The sequence below is a fragment of the Grammomys surdaster genome, unplaced genomic scaffold, assembly GCF_004785775.1.
Source record: "Grammomys surdaster isolate TR1022 unplaced genomic scaffold, NIH_TR_1.0 66, whole genome shotgun sequence".
NCBI lineage: Eukaryota > Metazoa > Chordata > Mammalia > Rodentia > Muridae > Grammomys > Grammomys surdaster.
In genome coordinates this window covers 20,267,597-20,285,308 of record NW_021604568.1, presented here as the reverse complement: position 1 = coordinate 20,285,308, position 17,712 = coordinate 20,267,597, and the positions used below count along the sequence as shown (strand labels likewise).

The 17,712-nt window shown below is 42.6% G+C and overlaps 1 protein-coding gene across 2 annotated transcripts in view; it reads right to left on the bottom strand.

Annotated features, from left to right (window-relative positions):
- Positions 1–17,712, bottom strand: part of Grk5 (G protein-coupled receptor kinase 5) — a 175,584-nt gene that overhangs the window by 93,770 nt on the left and 64,102 nt on the right. For both annotated transcript variants that reach the window (XM_028773140.1, XM_028773147.1), the window contains exon 2: positions 7,128–7,223. In XM_028773140.1, coding sequence (XP_028628973.1) covers positions 7,128–7,223 — 96 coding nt within the window. The remainder of the gene's footprint in view (positions 1–7,127; positions 7,224–17,712) is intronic.

The window sequence follows — 17,712 nt, the reverse complement described above, 5'->3', positions numbered from 1 at the left end:
AACACAAAGTCACCAAGTTATAAAGTAAAAATTCTCTACAGCAACTTGAAATCCAGCCTTCATTCACGGAATGTTTTGGGGGTTTTTAGAGGACTTTTGTTTTGTTGTTGTTGTTGTTGTTGTTGTATTTTTTGTTGGCTTGGTTTTTTTCTAAAAAATTTTTTATTAACTTATTCATAACTTACATATATGAATGTTTTGTGTGCATGTATGTCTGTATACCACGTGCATGCCTGATACCCAAGGAAGCCAGAAGAAGGTATCAAATCCCCTTGAACAGGAGTTACAGCCAATTGAGAAGCTGCCATATGGGTGCTAATAATTGAACCCTATCAGCCAGTGCTCTTAACCACTGAGCCATCTTTTTAGTCCCAAGTTGTCTTGTTCTCTTTTGTTTTGCTCTAACAGTATCTCAATGCATAGCCCAAGCTAGCCTCAAACTTGTGGCAATTCTCTACAGCCTCTACTGCTTGAATTCTGAGATTGTATTTATGTGCTATCAAGTCTTGCCATACTTATTTAATTTGTAATGATACTAACCTCATGCCTCCTTTTACAAAATTACCTTACAAATAAAATTGAGACCCCAAGTGCCTGAGTCAGTGCTCAGGTTTCTAAGATATGCATCCTTTTAAGAAAACCTCCTAGCCAGTAAAGGGATCTGGACAGGCAGGGTATGATGTTTTCCAGTCTTGTGTGGTATGCTGTACATATGTTGATAGGAGGTAGATTCATGGGGACTTATGGATGGGAGAAGGTACTCCATGAAAAGGAGGGCTCAGCCAGGTGGTGGTGGTGCACGCCTTTAATCCTAGCACTTGGGAGGCAGAGGCAGGCGGATCTCTGAGTTCAAGGCCAGCCTGGTCTACAGAGTGAGTTCCAGGACAGCCAGGGCTACACAGAGAAACCCTGTCTCGAAAAACCAAAAAAAAAAGAAGAAGAAGAAGAAGAAGAAGAAGAAGAAGAAGAAGAAGAGGAGGAAGAGGAGGAGGAGGAGGAGGAGGAGGAGGAGGAAGAGGAGGAGGAGGAGGAGGAAGAGGAGGAGAAGGAGGGGAAAAGAAAAGGAAAGGAAAGAAAAAGGAAAGGAAAGGAAAGGAAAGGAAAGGGAAAGGGAAAGGGAAAGGGAAAGGGAAAAGGAAAAGGAAAAGGAAAAGGAAAAGAAAAGGAGGGCTCAGATGATTCCAATCCCTGGGACACTGAACCTACTCACTCACCCACCTACTCACTCACTCACTCTCTGGTGTCAGTCAGAAACTGGTGCTCCATTCATCACTCAGGCACAGTGCAACTTTCCTAAGAAATTCAGAAGTCTTTTCAAATGGTCCTTAAATCAGCACCACCATGATGACAGTAATGAGTATAATAAACATGAGATAGTCTAGTCTGTTGCCTACCTAATGGCTCTACCAAGTTGACAGAAATGTCTCCATACAAAGAAACTGTAACTTAAAGAAATCAGCAACTTGTTGTATACCCCTCACAAGTGGAAACAGCAGAGCAACTCTCTGACACTGTCAGCACTGATGGGACCATTCCACCCAGCAACATCACTTCATCAGGTGGCCAAGGACTCAGAACCAGCACTATAATTCCCAGGTCATATTATTTGTTGATTGATGTTGAATGAATAGCCAGTGAACGGCTAATTGAAAGTAGTCAGTATGGTTTGGGGCCTTCCTGATAGTGAACCTATCTTTGCCTCTGGGAATGTCACCAATTAAGCACTGTTGCTCCTGAAAAAAGTTAAGACTTTGGTATGTGGCTATCTCCACAGAGCAACTCCAGTTCTCCCAGCCTTCCTGCCCATGAGTGCTGGGGCACATGGTGACACACTAGGCACAGTAGCCATTTTCTTTCAATAGCCTCCTTACAAGTGCTACTCCTGCTGGGGTTAGGCAAGGCTTTGATTTATTATATAGCTTTTGGATATTTCCTACAGAAATATTGCCAAATGGTGAAATAGTCAACCCTTTCACTCAAGTCCTCGTTTACTTTCTTTTTTAAATAAAAGAATAAAGTATGCAATGATCCTGAGCTAAATAAATAAAAATGCCACACTTTTGCCCAACAGAACCATCTGCATCACTGAGAAATATTTACAGTCCTTAACAATCTTTTATCTTTAAGATGATGTTTTCAGTCTTTCAAGCTTTGGACATTCTGAGAACTTTGATTCGGGTCCTCTAACAAACTTATGTGAACAATTAGCCTATTAACTAATAAAATTGGAATTGAGCCCCATCCTTCTCTTTCATACAGCTGTGACTGCAATCTCTTAGCTCATGTCTGAGGCTCACATGAAGAGCAGATACAAACAGGAAGGAATCCCTGTCATAATACTTATTACTGCCAATCACTGTTCTGGTGTTTAGGCCAAGAGAGTAAGATATAAACAGCCACTTCATCTGTCCATCAATCATCCATCCTCCCACCCATCTGTTCTTTTCTCCACCCACCTCACTGAACCACAGTGAAGATTCTAATGGAGAGAAAGTGTGGTGGTTCAGGCCCTTGAAAAACCTCACATAACAATGTTATGGGAGGCTAGGAATGATGCTACTTCTTCCAGGAATGTTCTAATGGGTGGAAATGTTTGCCACTATTCTCCATCTCAACACTATCATAGAATGTTCTGTCAGGTCCCTCACTATCATAGAATGTTCTGTCAGGTATCACATCTCTGTGTTAATCATTGTCTTGTGCTCAGCCATGATCACACTCCAGGGGGGCAAGAATATGGTTTGCAGCCGGGCAGTGGTGGCGCACGCCTTTAATCCCAGCATTTAGAAGGCAGAGGCAGGTGGATTTCTGAGTTCAAGGCCAGCCTGGTCTACAGAGTGAGTTCCAGGACAGCCCGGGTGTAAGAGAAACCCTGTCTCGAAAGAAAAAAAAAAAAGAATATGTTTTGCCTGGTGAGTGACACATAGCAAATACAGAATAAATATTACTAAGTAGATAAGTGTGCAATGCACAACATACAAGACACAATAAAGAGAGAGATGGAAACATCTGTTCCTTGGAGTGAATGAGTCTCTATGATCTAGTACTATTTGGAACATAGGGCCTAATGTTTGCTGATGGTGCTAGGTAGTGGAAAGCTATAGTTCAAAATCAAGAGATTATACTGTCCTAGGTGGGTCATTCAGCCCTGAGACCCTGCCCACTAATTATAAACTGGAAAAGGAGTTTTATATAATATGCTCCCAGTTCCTTGAGTTAGGGGTTCTCTACAAAGCTAACCTAACATCACTGTGTTAAGTACTCAAGTTGCAGCTTTACAGTGTCATGGGCTGATCCAGAGCCCAGGCTTGCCTTCCTAAACAGTGCACAAAAGACCATGGTTTGGTGCATATCACCATGCTAACATTCTTAATCTTTGAGAATAAAAGTAGAAAAGGAGGCTGGAGAGATGGCTCAGCGGTTAAGAGCACTGACTGCTCTTCCAGAGGTCCTGAATTCAATTCCCAGCAACTACATGGTGGCTCACAATCATCCATAATGAGATCTGATGCCCTCTTATGGTGTGTCTGAATACAGCTACAGTGTATTCACATACATTAAAAATAAATAAATAAATAAATAAAATAAACCTTAAAAAAATCTTAAAAAAAAGAGAGTAGAAAAGGTGTTAAATTAGATACTTTCAAGTTTAAACCCTTAAATCTAAACTTTCATAACTTTGAGTCAAAAACATTAGCTAAAGTTAAATTTAGTCATAGCAAATACGTCATAACTTTTTAAAAAAGAGTCCTAATTTTAAATAGTTTGTGTCAATCTTTATCCAGCCAATATTTAATAAGCCCTATTATGTGGCAAGCAGTACTTCAGGAGTAAAGCAGGTAAAACACAGCCACTTCTAACCCAGAACAGTTGGTCCAGTAGAGAAGACAAAAAATATACAAGTAAATGAATAAATGAAGAAGACTTCAAATGGGGTTATGAACAGAGATCATTCAATAAACAGGTCTATATGAAAGAACACAATTATAACAGACTCTTCTTTAGATGGCTCCCCATTGGAGGTGATGTTTAGTCTGGGACCTTAAAGTCCTCGGGCAAAACAAGGTGTGGGAAAGAACATTCTAGGTGGCAGGAAGAGCAAGGGCCAAGGCCCCAGTGCTGAAAGCAAGCTTAAGGAATTCACAGGACAATAAAGTGTCCAGAGCATCTGTGAAAGGAGGGAGTGACCCAAGGGCACTAAGGATGGACTGCAGAAGGCAAAGTCGAGACTGTGATGACAAGGGACTGTGTTCTCCTGCAGAAAAAAATATCATCTAGCCTTTCATCAAGGTCTACCAAAAATTCACACTTCCTTTGACCACAAAGGTATACAATACCCACAGTGATATTAGCAGTGCCTGGGACTTGTTACCAACAGAAACTGCAAATCTACTCATATCATAATTGCTGCAGATATCCAAAAATACCACTTATGCTCATCACAGATGCAAATACACAATAGCTATTAACCAGCTTTTAGACCTTGTTATTTCAAGCATTAATAAAAAAGCACATACATTTCTAAATTTTACATTTTAAAAGTATTTAGTAACTGTATATTAAAAGAACTGGCTTCCTTGGTAACTCTGTATATTCTATCTTGCATATGAAAAAGTATAATTCTGAAAAGGGGTCCTCAGGCTTCACCCAGCCAAAGCTTTTTGTCACCCATGACCTACAACCCACAGGTCAGAGTTAGAGGTTCATTCCAAGCAAGATAGAAAAATGAATGTGAGGTGGGGGTGTAACAGAGGAATAACTGTTAGTATCTAACTCATCTAGGGGGCTGGGTAGGGATGATCTGTGGCTGCCCAAGGCAATGCTGAAGGCAGGAGAAGTCTGTGGCTTTTAGCAACCACTGTTCTAAATGGTTCTAAAGAGGAAGTATCTCAGGGTTTTTGTCAGTTTGGCTCCTTTCTCTGATGCACAGCCTTCCCACTGCACCACCTCACACTGCCCAGTTGGCCCTTTTCAGTGCCTGTCCTGGGACATCTTCCCAGGGAGCTTCAGAAAAATGAGCTCATGTGTCCACAAGAAAAACAAACTTGGTGTTTGCCACTGTTTGGTTTGTGTATTGGTCTAGAAAAGAAATGGGATTTTTATGTAAGAAAGCCTTCCAGCAGGACCCCAGCAGCTGCTGGGCAAACACCACAGCGACAGACTATAAACAGGCAGAAGGCTCAACTCCTGGCCCAGGCCCATATGCGACAGACCCTCTGCTTACATCTGCCTTCTTGTTTTTTCCACCCTCTTCCCCACTGCATCATTACACAGGCTTTTCAACACACTCTCAGAGAATCGAGAGTTGTTTTCACATGGCAGGCCTGGTTCTCATACACAGTATAGGTATAGGCTCTACCAAGAGACCTGTGAAAGGACTTAAACTGGGCTGGAGCTGTTGGGTGAGAGTCCATGATTCAAGAGACTCCAAGAGCATAATCTTGTGTTCCCAGCTGTCCAAATCAGAAGTGAATAGAATAGGGAAAAAACAAGGTGAAGGATAAGCAGGGAGCCCCATAGGAAAGAAGAGTATAATTAAGGTATCTGAGCCCCTAAACTTTGATGAAATTTGTGTACGGCTAGAGTCTGGGTAAGAACAGTTTCTCTCAAATAAGAAGTCCTTCAGAGAACAGAAGTAAATAAGAAGAAATGCTGACCTTTGATTCTAGGAACAGATTGCTAATGAACTGAATGTCTGCATCCAAATCAAGTTACACATGCTGAATCCTAATATCCAACACAATGGATTAAGAAGGGAGCCCTATGAATAGGATCAGAGCCCTGACATGAAGAGGAATGAGAAACTGTGTTTTCTTCTACTATGAAGGACACAAGGAAACCATCTACAAAGCAGAAACGATCCTTCATCTTGAATATTTAGAAACAAATAAAAATGAACATCTAATGTTTAAGCCACCCAACCCATGTTATTTGCAATAGTGGTTTGTACTGACTGAGATAGAGGCTATATGAGTCAAGGTCTGGAAGTAGGTTTGTCATTGCAGGTGTAAGCCAAAGAAGCAGGTCTTCACTGTGTCCATAGATTCCCAGCTGCATTGCCTGGTTCCTTCTAAATATTTACTTTTTACTTATTTTCTGTGATAGATATTTTGTCTACGCACGTGCACACACACACACACACACACACACACACACACACACACACACACATAAAATCATGTACATGATTCCTGGTATTCAAGGTAGCTAGAAGGCATTGAGTTTTCTGGAACTAGAGTTACAATGGGTTCTGGGAATCAAACCTAAATCCTCTGGAAGAGTAGCCAGTGCTCTTAACCACTGAGTCAACTCTCCAGTTCTATCTGTTCCTTTCTAGAAAGGATAGGTTGGTTCTTTATTTATTTATTATTTTTCCTGGTGAAGAAAGAAGTAAGGGCCTTTTGTCAGTTTGCACTAACATATTAGGCTTTGTCATCCCCACCCCCAACCCCAATACCCTATCAGGGACATAACAGAAGCAAAAACCAAAATCTTTTATTCTTTATATTTCAATGGTCTCACTCATCTGCCTACTCTCTACATTCCAGAATCTTCTATGTTTCCTGGAGTTTTCGACTGCCCTTGATAGAAAGGACAAAGAACACTGCATCTACTCCCCCTTGTTTGGAACCAGAAGTACCTGAATTTCATATTTGTATGTTTTTATACTCTTAAAAAGCAAATGAACCCAATACAGCAAAATATGCAGACTTCTTTCATCTGGATGGAAGGAATATGCTATGTTGACTTGACCAATTTGATGTGTTTGCTATGTCCCTACAGGAACTAAACAAAGGCTATTGTTGGAGGTGGCCATGTCGGGGCTAGATAAAGACAACTAGGCTGAGTCAATGGGCTACTGGTTCCACCATGAATATCAACCTCCTAAGTGCAAGAGTTGTCTTCCAAGAGCAGAATGTATGGGATCCAGGAAAAACAGCACTTACCTCAAAGAATATCTGAAAGTAAAAGTTTGTCCTGGCACACACATAATAGTGATCAAATGCTGGTTATACCTTTAGGCCTATTAACAAAGATATCAGATGGAGCCAGATTTTCTGTATCTGCTTAGTTGAATTGCACTGGCCTAGTTGTACAGAGGCCTTGGCAGCTAATGTACTCCTTACCTATGGTCCTTCGGAGGTCTTCACACTGGCTGATGTGAGGAAACTTCAGGATTTCCTTCCACTTCTTGCTTTTCCCTTTGCGCTTTCCTCCGCCCCCTGCAGAGATGGAAAAATGCCACTGATGTCAGTGCTGCCCAAAGCTTCAAAGCTTGCATTTCACCCCATGAGCCTCTCCACCAAGTGCTGGGCTTTAGATTAAGCCAGACACATGTCCTGAACCAAATACACACACACACACACACACACACGCACACGCACACGCACACGCACACGCACACGAACATGCATGTACGCACATGACTCCCAGACATAAAGATTCGGCTTCCAGAACAAGGCTGACAGATTGTGGAAGACAGAATAATGTTACCCAAAGATGTCCTAATCCTAGGAATCTGTGAATATGCTAAATTACACAGAGGTGGGTAAGGTTAAGGACAGAATTATAGGCAATAATAGAAACATTTTCTTAAATTACCCAGATAGGTCTATAATGGCTAATCATTGTCAACTTCACTACATTTAAAATCACCTAGAAGACTGGTAAAGTGCACTTCTGAGTGTTTCTATGAGGGTATTTCCAAAGAGTATTACTTGAAGTGAAAAGTCTTACACTGAAGAGGTGGCATGGTTCCATGGGCTGGAGGTAAAGAAAATGAAAAACAATTAAGCCATGGTAGTATCAGTTTCCTCTTTTCTCTGTGTTCTGGTTCACTGTGATGTAAGTTCTCTATTCAACCATGTTCTCCCAGCCATCTTCAAAGGGTCTGAACCCTCTGAAACCCTGAACAAAAATAAATATTTCCTTCCTTATGTTGTTTTTTACAGGTCTCAACAATACAAAAACAACTAATAAAAGGTCCTTCCTGGAATGAAGGGAGGCAGAAGCATTAGAAGCATTCTTAGCTGTTTGGAAGCTAGTCTTCCCTAGTGGCCTTCAGATGAAGATGCAACACTCTCAGCTCCTCCTGCACTATGCCTGCCTGGACACTGTTATGCTCCTGCCTTGATGATAATAGACTGAACCTCAGAACCTGTAAGCCAGCCCCAATTAATTGTTGTCCTTATAAGAGTTGTCATGGGGCTGGAGAGATGGCTCAGCAGTTGAGAGCACTGACTGCTCTTCCAGAAGTCCTGAGTTCAATCTCCAGCAACCACATGGTGTCTCATAACCATCTGAAATAGGGATCCAATGCCCTCTTCTCATGTGTCTGAAGACAGTGACAGTGTACTCATATAAAATAAATAAGTTAATCTTTAAAAAGAGTTGCCATGGTCATGGTGTCTCTTCACAGCAACGAAATCCTAACTAAGATAGATAACTGGTCTTGCATTTTCTACCATTCTTTCTCACCCCATGGTAAATACTCAGCATCTGCTGATTAGATGTGAATGTGTGCTTCATCTCAGGCACATATTCCTTGCAGTCTTTACCTTTCCTACCGCTCTATCTACCAAAGTCACACCTGGCCTCTCAGTATAGCTCCAACATCCCCTTTTCATGATGTCTTTGAAAAGCAGAGCCCTGTCTGGCACTCCTTAAAGGGGTGAAGGGAGACAAATGATGTGGTTAACACAATACCCAGTAACTGCAAGCTTTCTTCATAGCTGCTTAGCAGGGAAAGAAAATGATTGCTTGTGGCATTGATAACAACCTCTCTTTTACTGTAGGCCTCTATACCAGCTGTATCTTGAGTCTCACTTACAGATGGAAATCCTGTGCTTAGTGAGAGAAGCTCACCAAATCAACACTGTCACAACTGCAAGCACTAGCTCACAGTCATCTAAGGATGCAAGCAGCCTTGAGCCTCTGTCTTTATTGGCTTCTCCATTGTAGCCCTATAGCCTGTAAAGACAACCCAGTCTCTGTCACTATGAAGGTTACAGCTCATTCCAAGTATTAAAGCTCCATGAAACACCAGAGCATAGTGGTCACAGCCAGAGAGGAAGCATGGAAGTAGGTGGCCTCAGAAGGAAGATGGCCTAGAGATGGGTAGGATAGCTCCCACTACAGAATAAGAAAGGGACAAAATGTAGGGCTGAGGTGCCAGTTGAATTATGCTTGTTCATGGCTCTAGGGAAGGAAGGCCACAAAGAGGATAGGCCTTAAGCTTGAACGGGAAGGAGTACAGGGGCAAAGCCTGGAAGGGGGGACACTAAGAAAGTATATGTGTTTCTGGACCCAAGGAGCCTCAGTTTCCTGCCAGGTCCTTCATGGTGCAGTCTCTGGAGGCATTTCTTAACAAATACTACCTTCTTGCTTCTGCTTTCTTAGCCACCAAGTAATAATCTCCTCTTCCTCTGATTAGGGAGTGCCAGAAGGAAGGAGGGAGCCAACAAAATGATAAACCCTTCAGTAGGAAAGTATGCCAGTCGAGCAGTGGTGGAGCGCATGCCTTTAATCCCAGCACTTGGGAGACACTTAGTCCGTGGTGATCTGAAGGATGCAAGAGATTATTTCAGTCTTTTTGTATCTGTTGAGGCCTGTTTTGTGACCAATTATATGGTCGATTTTGGAGAAGGTACCATGGGTGCTAGAGTCTGACATATTCAGGGGCAGAAGCTCACAGCTAACCATTGAACTGATCAAGGAGTTCCCAATGGAGGAGTTAGAGAGAAGACTGAAGGAGCTAAAAGGGCTTGTGGGCCCCATGGGGAGAGCAACAATACCAACCAACCAGAGCTCCCAGGGTCTAAACCACCAGCCTGGAAGCACATAGGGAGGGACCCATGACTCCAGTTGTATATGTAGGGGAGGATGGCCTTTGTCGGCCTAGGTGGAAAAGGAGATCCTTGGTCCCATGAAGGCTGGATGCCCAGTGGGGGAAAATTCGAGGATGGGGAGGTGGGAGGGGGTAGGTGGGGGCACATCCTCATAGAAGCAGGAAGAGGGAGGATGGGATAGAGAGTTTCTGGGGGGGAGGGGGGGAAGATAGCATCTGAAATGCAAATAAAATATCCAATAAAAAAAAGAAAGAATAAAAAAGAAATGAGTGAAAGGGGAAGCTGGAAAAAGCTTTGGGTAAAGTTTTCTTCTTCTTTTTCTTTTTTGCTTGTTTGTTTGTTTGTTTGTTTGTTTGTTTCGAGACAGGGTTCCTCTGTGTAGCCTTGGCTGTCCTGGAACTCACTCTGTAGACCAGGCTGGCCTCAAACACAGAAATCCACCTGTCTCTGCCTCCCAAGTGCTGGGATTAAAGGCGTGTGCCACTGCCGCCCAGAGAAAGTTTTCTTCTAGTTCTTCTGTTGTTATTACAGCACTTCTTGGAGCAGCAGCCCAAGGTCATGGTTAGAAATTCATGTTTCGACTGTTCTACTCAGAGAGACCAGAAGCCTGTGAGTCTGATGTAAAGGATAACTGCTTGCACTTCCTAGAAACTTCTTGTTCTCTGGTTTCTCATCACCCCACCTACTTCTAAATAGGATCTATAAAAACATACAGGAGTTTGAACATGTCTACTGAAAATAATTCTCCCAGTTCCAAAATTTGGTGATCAAGGCTCTGACTTGTCATGACAACTGTTCCATTTGTCTGTGTCTTGACTGCCTTGCATCCTATGATACTTAGCTACTATTAAATCCACAGAGTTCTCACGACCTTTCACCAGCTTTCTATCTTCCTGTCCTGGTTATAATGTCCCTGAGGAAATATGACTGACTGGCTCATCTTCTCTCTTGAGACCATGCATCATGGTCTTGCCTGGAGTCTGCAACAGTCTGATAGGTTCCATCACTGTGAATGGAAAGGAGGCCACGCAAGCAAGTTAGAACAAAAGTACCAATGGTGGCTAGAGGTGACATGGGAGAGCCACAGAAGCCATCTGCTAATCCTTCAAAGTTGTTTGGAATACTGCTGATAGAGACCCAGTGTACACAGACCTGAGACTTCCTGGCAAGGTTCCATCTACAAATTAAAGGCCTATGGTATGGTAAGGTCTATCCTATGCCTATGCAAGGGACCAGTTTGTTATAGATTCTCATCATGCTGAGTCATTCTATTATGCAAACTGCATAACAGATAGAAAAGCTGTAGGAATCAGAGATGTTCTCAAAACATTCTGGCCATGGTCTGAGAGGTTCTTACATGTCCTAATGCTGTGTCATAGGTCGCTCTGTTGTATTTCCAGGCACAAAAGGCCAATGACTCACATACTCCCAGCCAGCACCTAGACTGCAATGCTACAATGCTGCCTGAGAAGTGTGTGTGGCTAGACTTTACTTAGGTCTTTCCATTCAGGTGAGTTCTAAAGACTCAGCTACCCCATACACAATTACTATCCCAGATGAACTTATTTAGAAGAAAGCCTCACAGAAGGGGCTGCCAAAAGCATATGTGCACCACAATCTCCTAAGTAAGTATAAGCCATGGACTCTGGATAACTAAAGTCCATTCTTCTTTGGTCAAGGACTACCAGGAACTTTTAGGAGGCATGGCCTTTGTCTTAGTTACTTTTCTATTGCTACAATAAAACACGATGACCAAGTGAGCTTATAAAAGAGTTTTAACTGGGCTTAGTTCCAGAGTGTTAAAGTCCATGATGGCAGAGCAAAGGTATGGTAAGAACAGCTGAGAGCTCACATCTTGATCCACAAGTATGAGGCAGAGAAAGCACACGGGGAATGTTGCAAGTCCAACAAGGCCACACCTCCTAATTCTTCCCAAATATCTCCACCAACTAGGGACCAACTAGTCAAACCTATAAACTTATAGGGACCATTCTCATTTACAAACACCATCTTGGGTCTTGGGTCTGAGTGTTTGGGGACTTCCCAACTAGACATATAACTCCAGAGATGGTCAGGATAAAGAGGTAGAGAGTTCTAGGAACACAGAGCAGCTTCTTATCCAACCCTGATTCTACTACATGGCGGAGCCAACCCAGGGTATCTGGAAGAGCCAGCTCAGAGACTCAGGAAGAGCCCAAGGTCACATAAGATTGGGTCATTCACACTCCACTGATATTCTTGATAGTCTGATATATCAAGAATCAGGCCAGGGAGTACCCTGACAAAACTCAGTAATACAGAGATGAGGTGGGCAGAGAGAGAAGTCAGAGGAGCTACAGGCAAAACAGACTCAAAACAGACTATTTCTACATCAATCGGTCTGCCTAGTAGTTTGCTCTTTTATTGGCACTTTTATTAGGGGCCTCGGTTGTAACAGAAGATCTCAATGAACAGGCAGAAGCTGTAGTGAGACCAGGAGTCTCAGCACATACTAGGCCTCCCAGCAGTCCTTGCCTCTGCAGGACTGGATGTGGCGAGATGAAGACACACAGTTCTAACCAAAAAAAAATTCCGTGGTACCGCAGTTTCCAGCTATAAGAACTCAAAACTTCCAGAGTAGAGCATGAAGAGGCATGGTGTACTGCCCAGGGAATGTGGGGTTTGTGGTCTATAGCAGGTTCCAGCATCTCTAGGCTCCACCTCATGGCCACACCACAGTTGGGGTTTCAAGAGAAGAAAAACCTCAGCCACAACCAGGGGATCCCACAACCTCAAATTAGAAAAACCAAAACCAACACAAGGTCTGGTTACCAGTCACCATGGGGACAAGGAGACAGGCCTCCTTAGCACCAGCACACTGAGCCTGAGAAAAGATTCTACCACAATTTGGAAGAAATGCACAACTGAGGAAGACCCCTGAGGAAACTCTTAACCAAGAACAGTGCTAGCGCTGGAGGCTGCATCCTTGGGTGGCAGTCATGATGTTATACATCAGCAGCCTTACAGCATCTTAACTGCAATATAAACGGTGCCACTGTGCTGAGCCTAACACTGTGAAGTCACCCTGTGTTGTTTTTTTTTTTTCTTCATTTAGACTAAAGCCAGCTTAGGGGTTTCCATATTTTGGTCTTCTGCTCCCATTTACAACCAACCTAAAGTTTACTCATTCTCCAAAAGCCAACTCAAATATCAACCTTCTGCAAAGATCCTGATTACTGATACCTTCTCCCTTCCTCCCTTCTACCATGGGCTTCTTCAGGAATCAGCTTCACTCTCACTTCTGGGAACAGAGGGAGTAGAGTAACCCACCCCAGAAAGACTCAGTACAGATAGCAGAAAAGAAAATGATGACCAAGTCCCAACAAAAGCCTATAAAAACCTCTAGAGCTGGGATGATAATTGGCATCCCCACAAGATGAACTTCAGTATCACCTGAAGAACAGGTAGGTCAATCACTGGGCCCTTGAGAATCTGGACAATGAGGAGCCTGGAAAGGAGAAGGAAGACTGAGGAACATGAAGGAGTCATTGTGTGGGAGGGAGACAAAGTCAAGGGAGATTTTGAATCCTCAAGGTACTAGCAAGCACAGTGAAGAGGGAACCTTGGGGAAACACCATCTCAAGTAAGGGTGAAAAAGGCATGAGTCAAGACCAAAGAAGACACAGGATAGAAGGCATTAAGGGAAGACATTAACTACAAGGACAACTGAGTTGGAGAAGCTGTCTCTCACTAATTCCCCTCCTCTGTTAAGTACAAACTCTCTGAAGTCACTCTCCATCCAAGAATCCTTGCTGAACTCCAAGTTTTAAATATTAGAAACAAAGGTATGTAACACTTACCTTTGCTGACACACAGGTATGTAATCTCCCAGGTCCTGAAAAGGCTAAACAAGAACCTAGCTAACGATGGAAAACAAAAAGAAGAATATCTGGGGCTGGGTGGTGGTGGCGCATGCCTTTAATCCCGGTACTTGGGAGGCAGAGGCAGGCGGATTTCTGAGTTCAAGGCCAGCCTGGTCTACAGAGTGAGTTCCAGGACAGCTAGGGCTACACAGAGAAACCCTGTCTCGAAAAAACAAAAAAAAAAAGAAAGAAAGAAAAAGAAGAATATCTGGGTCAGGCCAGAGGGGTTGGTGCTCAAATAACCTTCAGGGACACCATGAAGATAAGTACTAGAAGGCCAAGAACACAGGAAGTCCTTTCTTCTCCACTCTACCTATCATGGCCCAAGTAGTAAAACCAAGTTACCAGGTTACCAACCCTCTCTGGTTCTCAAGACTTTCCTCCATTCTACCCTAATACAAAGACAACAAACACTTGATGCTGCATATCAAAATGTTTTCTTACAGACTTCTGTGGGCCTAGTCCAGTCTTGGGTCTTAAGAAAGTAGAGAGAGAGGGAAGGAGGGAGGGAGGGAGGGAGGGAGGGAGGGAGGGAGGGAGGGAGGGAGAGAGGGAAGAGGGAATGACAGAAGTACTCAGAAATCTTCATGACAAGCACAGCATGTAGAAAGCTGTGAAAGAGAAGACTGCTAAATACTCACAGCACAGCTCTGGGTTAACACACTAAAATAAGAACCAAACAACCTATAATTGTTCATATTCACTGCCAACCTCATTAGATTTAGAATTACTATGGAAATTTGCCTCTTGGGTATGTCTATGAAAGGTTTAATATAAATGTGGGTGGCTGAGACACAGGAGACACAGGAAAGAGAACCATCCCAAGGGCTGGGATCTGGGACTAAATAAAAGGTGGAAGAAAACTGACCACCAACACTCATTTCTCTCTGCTTTCTGACTGTGGATACAATGTGAGCAGGTGCTTTGAGTTCTTGCAGTTCCTACCATGTTGGCCTGTGCTCTTAAACTGTGAATCAAGACAAAACTCTCCTTCCTTAAGTAGCTGTCAAGTATTTTGTCACAACTAATACATACTCTTTGTCAGTCTTCTCACTCCACCCCAGAACCTGTTTTTTAAGTAGAAAGAATTTGGAAAAATGATAGTTTCTGAAAATAAAATCTGCTTTCTTCCTGTATTTTCTCATGAAGTTAAAAATACAAGTGTTGGAGGGGGGAAGGGTGTTAAGGTCAAAGGAGGGGTGGGGAAAGCATGTTTTGTGAAGCAGCCTTGGCCCTCATCAGCAAACTCTCTGGGAATGTGACCCAAAAGAAGGCTTGGGGGCAGAAAGCCTTGTTTAAAGAAAAGGTCAAGGGAACACCCAAAGTATGGACTAGTAACACAAACACTGCAGTCTCCTCCCACTACTGGACTTGAGTGTCCAGAAGATGCGGAAGCATGAGCCTGGTGCCTGAAGAGGGCCAAGAAGAGTGAGAGAAATCAGCACACTGCCTGTGATGAACGGTGCTTCATGACCAGGAAAAAGCTATGGGCTGTCCCAGACAGGTAGGAACCCACCATGTCATCAGGGCAGTGACACAGAGAGAGGCAGTAGATGGCTGTCCACTTTAAGTAGGACTCTGAATAATCCTTGGCCTGGCTCACCTACCTCTCACAATTTAGGCCAACATCAGGGAAATAGGGTATAGTTTACAGATCATCTATCCATTTAACACATTTATTAAACAAACACCTATTGTTTTCTAAGTCCTGAAACAAAGAGGAAGTCAGTAAGCAGACAGACAAATCCAGTATATACAGATTGATATTCACATGCTCAGAGCTCCTTCACTTTTCCTTTCCCTTCCCTACCGTCAACCTTGCTGGCCATCAATGAGTTCTGAGCATCAGAGGCCTTTGCCCCACAGGTTTGTAAACTCCAAAAACAAAGAATAGATTCACACAGCTATAATACCAGCCAGCACTGGAGGAGGCACGCCCATTTAACAACTGTATACAATACTTAGCTTCTAACACCAAGAGAACACTGTGATCCAGAGACACCAAAGGCCCATTCTCACCAAGGAGGACAACCCAATCAAGAGTGAGGAACAAAAACAAAGACTAGAGTAGAATGAAAATAGGAGTGGAACATCTTGCCAAAGTCTCAAACATCTTAAAGATGATACATCATTTGAACAAAGCCCTGAGGATGGTAAAAACAAAAACAGAAGAAAACAAAAAAACAACAACAACAACAAAAAACACACACAAAAAAAAAACCAATGAAGAAGCAAAACAACTCTCCAGAAAGAAAAAGAGTTACAGATTCCAAGCCAGAGGACACTAGTATTTTAAAGTGGATCTCTCTAATGTTGTTTCCTTATCCTTAAGTGAAATATGCATGCCAAATTACTAGTGGGCAGCTGGTGAGGCATTCCTTTCCCTACATTCTTTTTTTTTTTGTTTTTTGTTTTTTGGGGTTTTTTTTTTTTTGGTTTGTTTTGTTTCAAGACAGGGTTTCTCTATGTAGCCCTGGCTGTCCTGGAACTCACTCTGTAAACCAGGCTGGCCTCGAACTCAGAAATCTGCCTGCCTCTGCCTCCCAAGTGCTGGGATTAAAGGCGTGAGCCACCACTGGCCACCTTTCCCTACATTCTAGTACTTTTATTTTTAAAGTTATAAATATATTGAAATTGCTATATAAGTGTGCATGTTTTAGGGTATGTGACATTTCAATACAGCGAAACAGTGTATAATGATTAGATCAAGGAATCAGCACATGCATCATGACATTCATTGCCATTTCTATATGTTGTAAACATCAAAACCCTCTCCACTGGTTTTCTTGAAACAATTAATTGTTGTCAAATCAAACATGGTGACACATATCTGTAATCCCAGCATTTGAGAGGTAGAGGCAGGAGGATTAGATTTAAGTGGTCTTGGTTACATAGTAAGTTCCACACCAGCCTGAGCTAAAAAAAAAAAAAAAAAAAAAAAAGAGGCAGCCAACCACAGTTAACCAATGCAATATCACAGCAGAAGCTATGCCTCCTGTCCAACCGTATCCTGTGCCTTTAGCCTCTCTCCATCCCCACCACCGTTTGCACCCAACCAATTTCTGCTCTCTACCTCTGATTAGTTACTTTTGTTTCCACATGTGAATGAAACTAACAAAATCATGTGGCATTCTCTTTTACATTATCACCCATCTTGCTGAAAATCGCATGGTTTTACTTTTTTTATGGTAGGGCAGTACTCCATAGTATATGGGCCATTTGTCTTATCATTCATCTTTTGATGGACACCTAAGTCAATCCAACATCTTGGCTACTGTGAATAATATTGCAATGAACTCCCCTCCTTCTTACTTTTCTATTTTTAACTTCATCAATCTATTGTGTCCATATTCCCCCATTACCCTTTCTTATGCCCTTCCCACTTATGCTGACCCTCTTCTTCTTGTCAACTAAGAGTTCCCTCCTACTTTCTTTTCTTTTGACATAGATCTGTGTAGGCATTCACAATGAAGTTACGGTGTATTCACAATTCCAATAGCCATGACAACTTTTTAAAAAATATTTTTGTTTGATTAACTAGTTTATTTATTTATTATGGGGAGGAAGGTTATCTATGTGTGAGCACACATGCCATGGAATATGTATGGAAGACAGAGGACAATTTGTCCTCTTTATTCATGCCAGGTAAGCATTCTTCTAAGTCACATGCTCACTCACACAAAAGGTTTTTTAAGTCCTAAAATGCCATCATGCCTAGAGTCTATACAATGAATAAACTTGGAATACAGTGAAGCTAGTAAAAATAACTTCCTGAGCTAATAGGGTACTTTTTGCTGTTACTACTTCCATGTAACCTATCTGAAAAAGAAAAAGCCGGGACCAGTGGCCCTTTTTGCAGCTAGAGAAGCAGAGACTCTGGCTTGCCTGAGACCCATTGGAAAACCCCAGCCAGGGCCTGCGGCATTGACTCAATCCTAACCTGCCCAGTTCCAGCTCTGGTC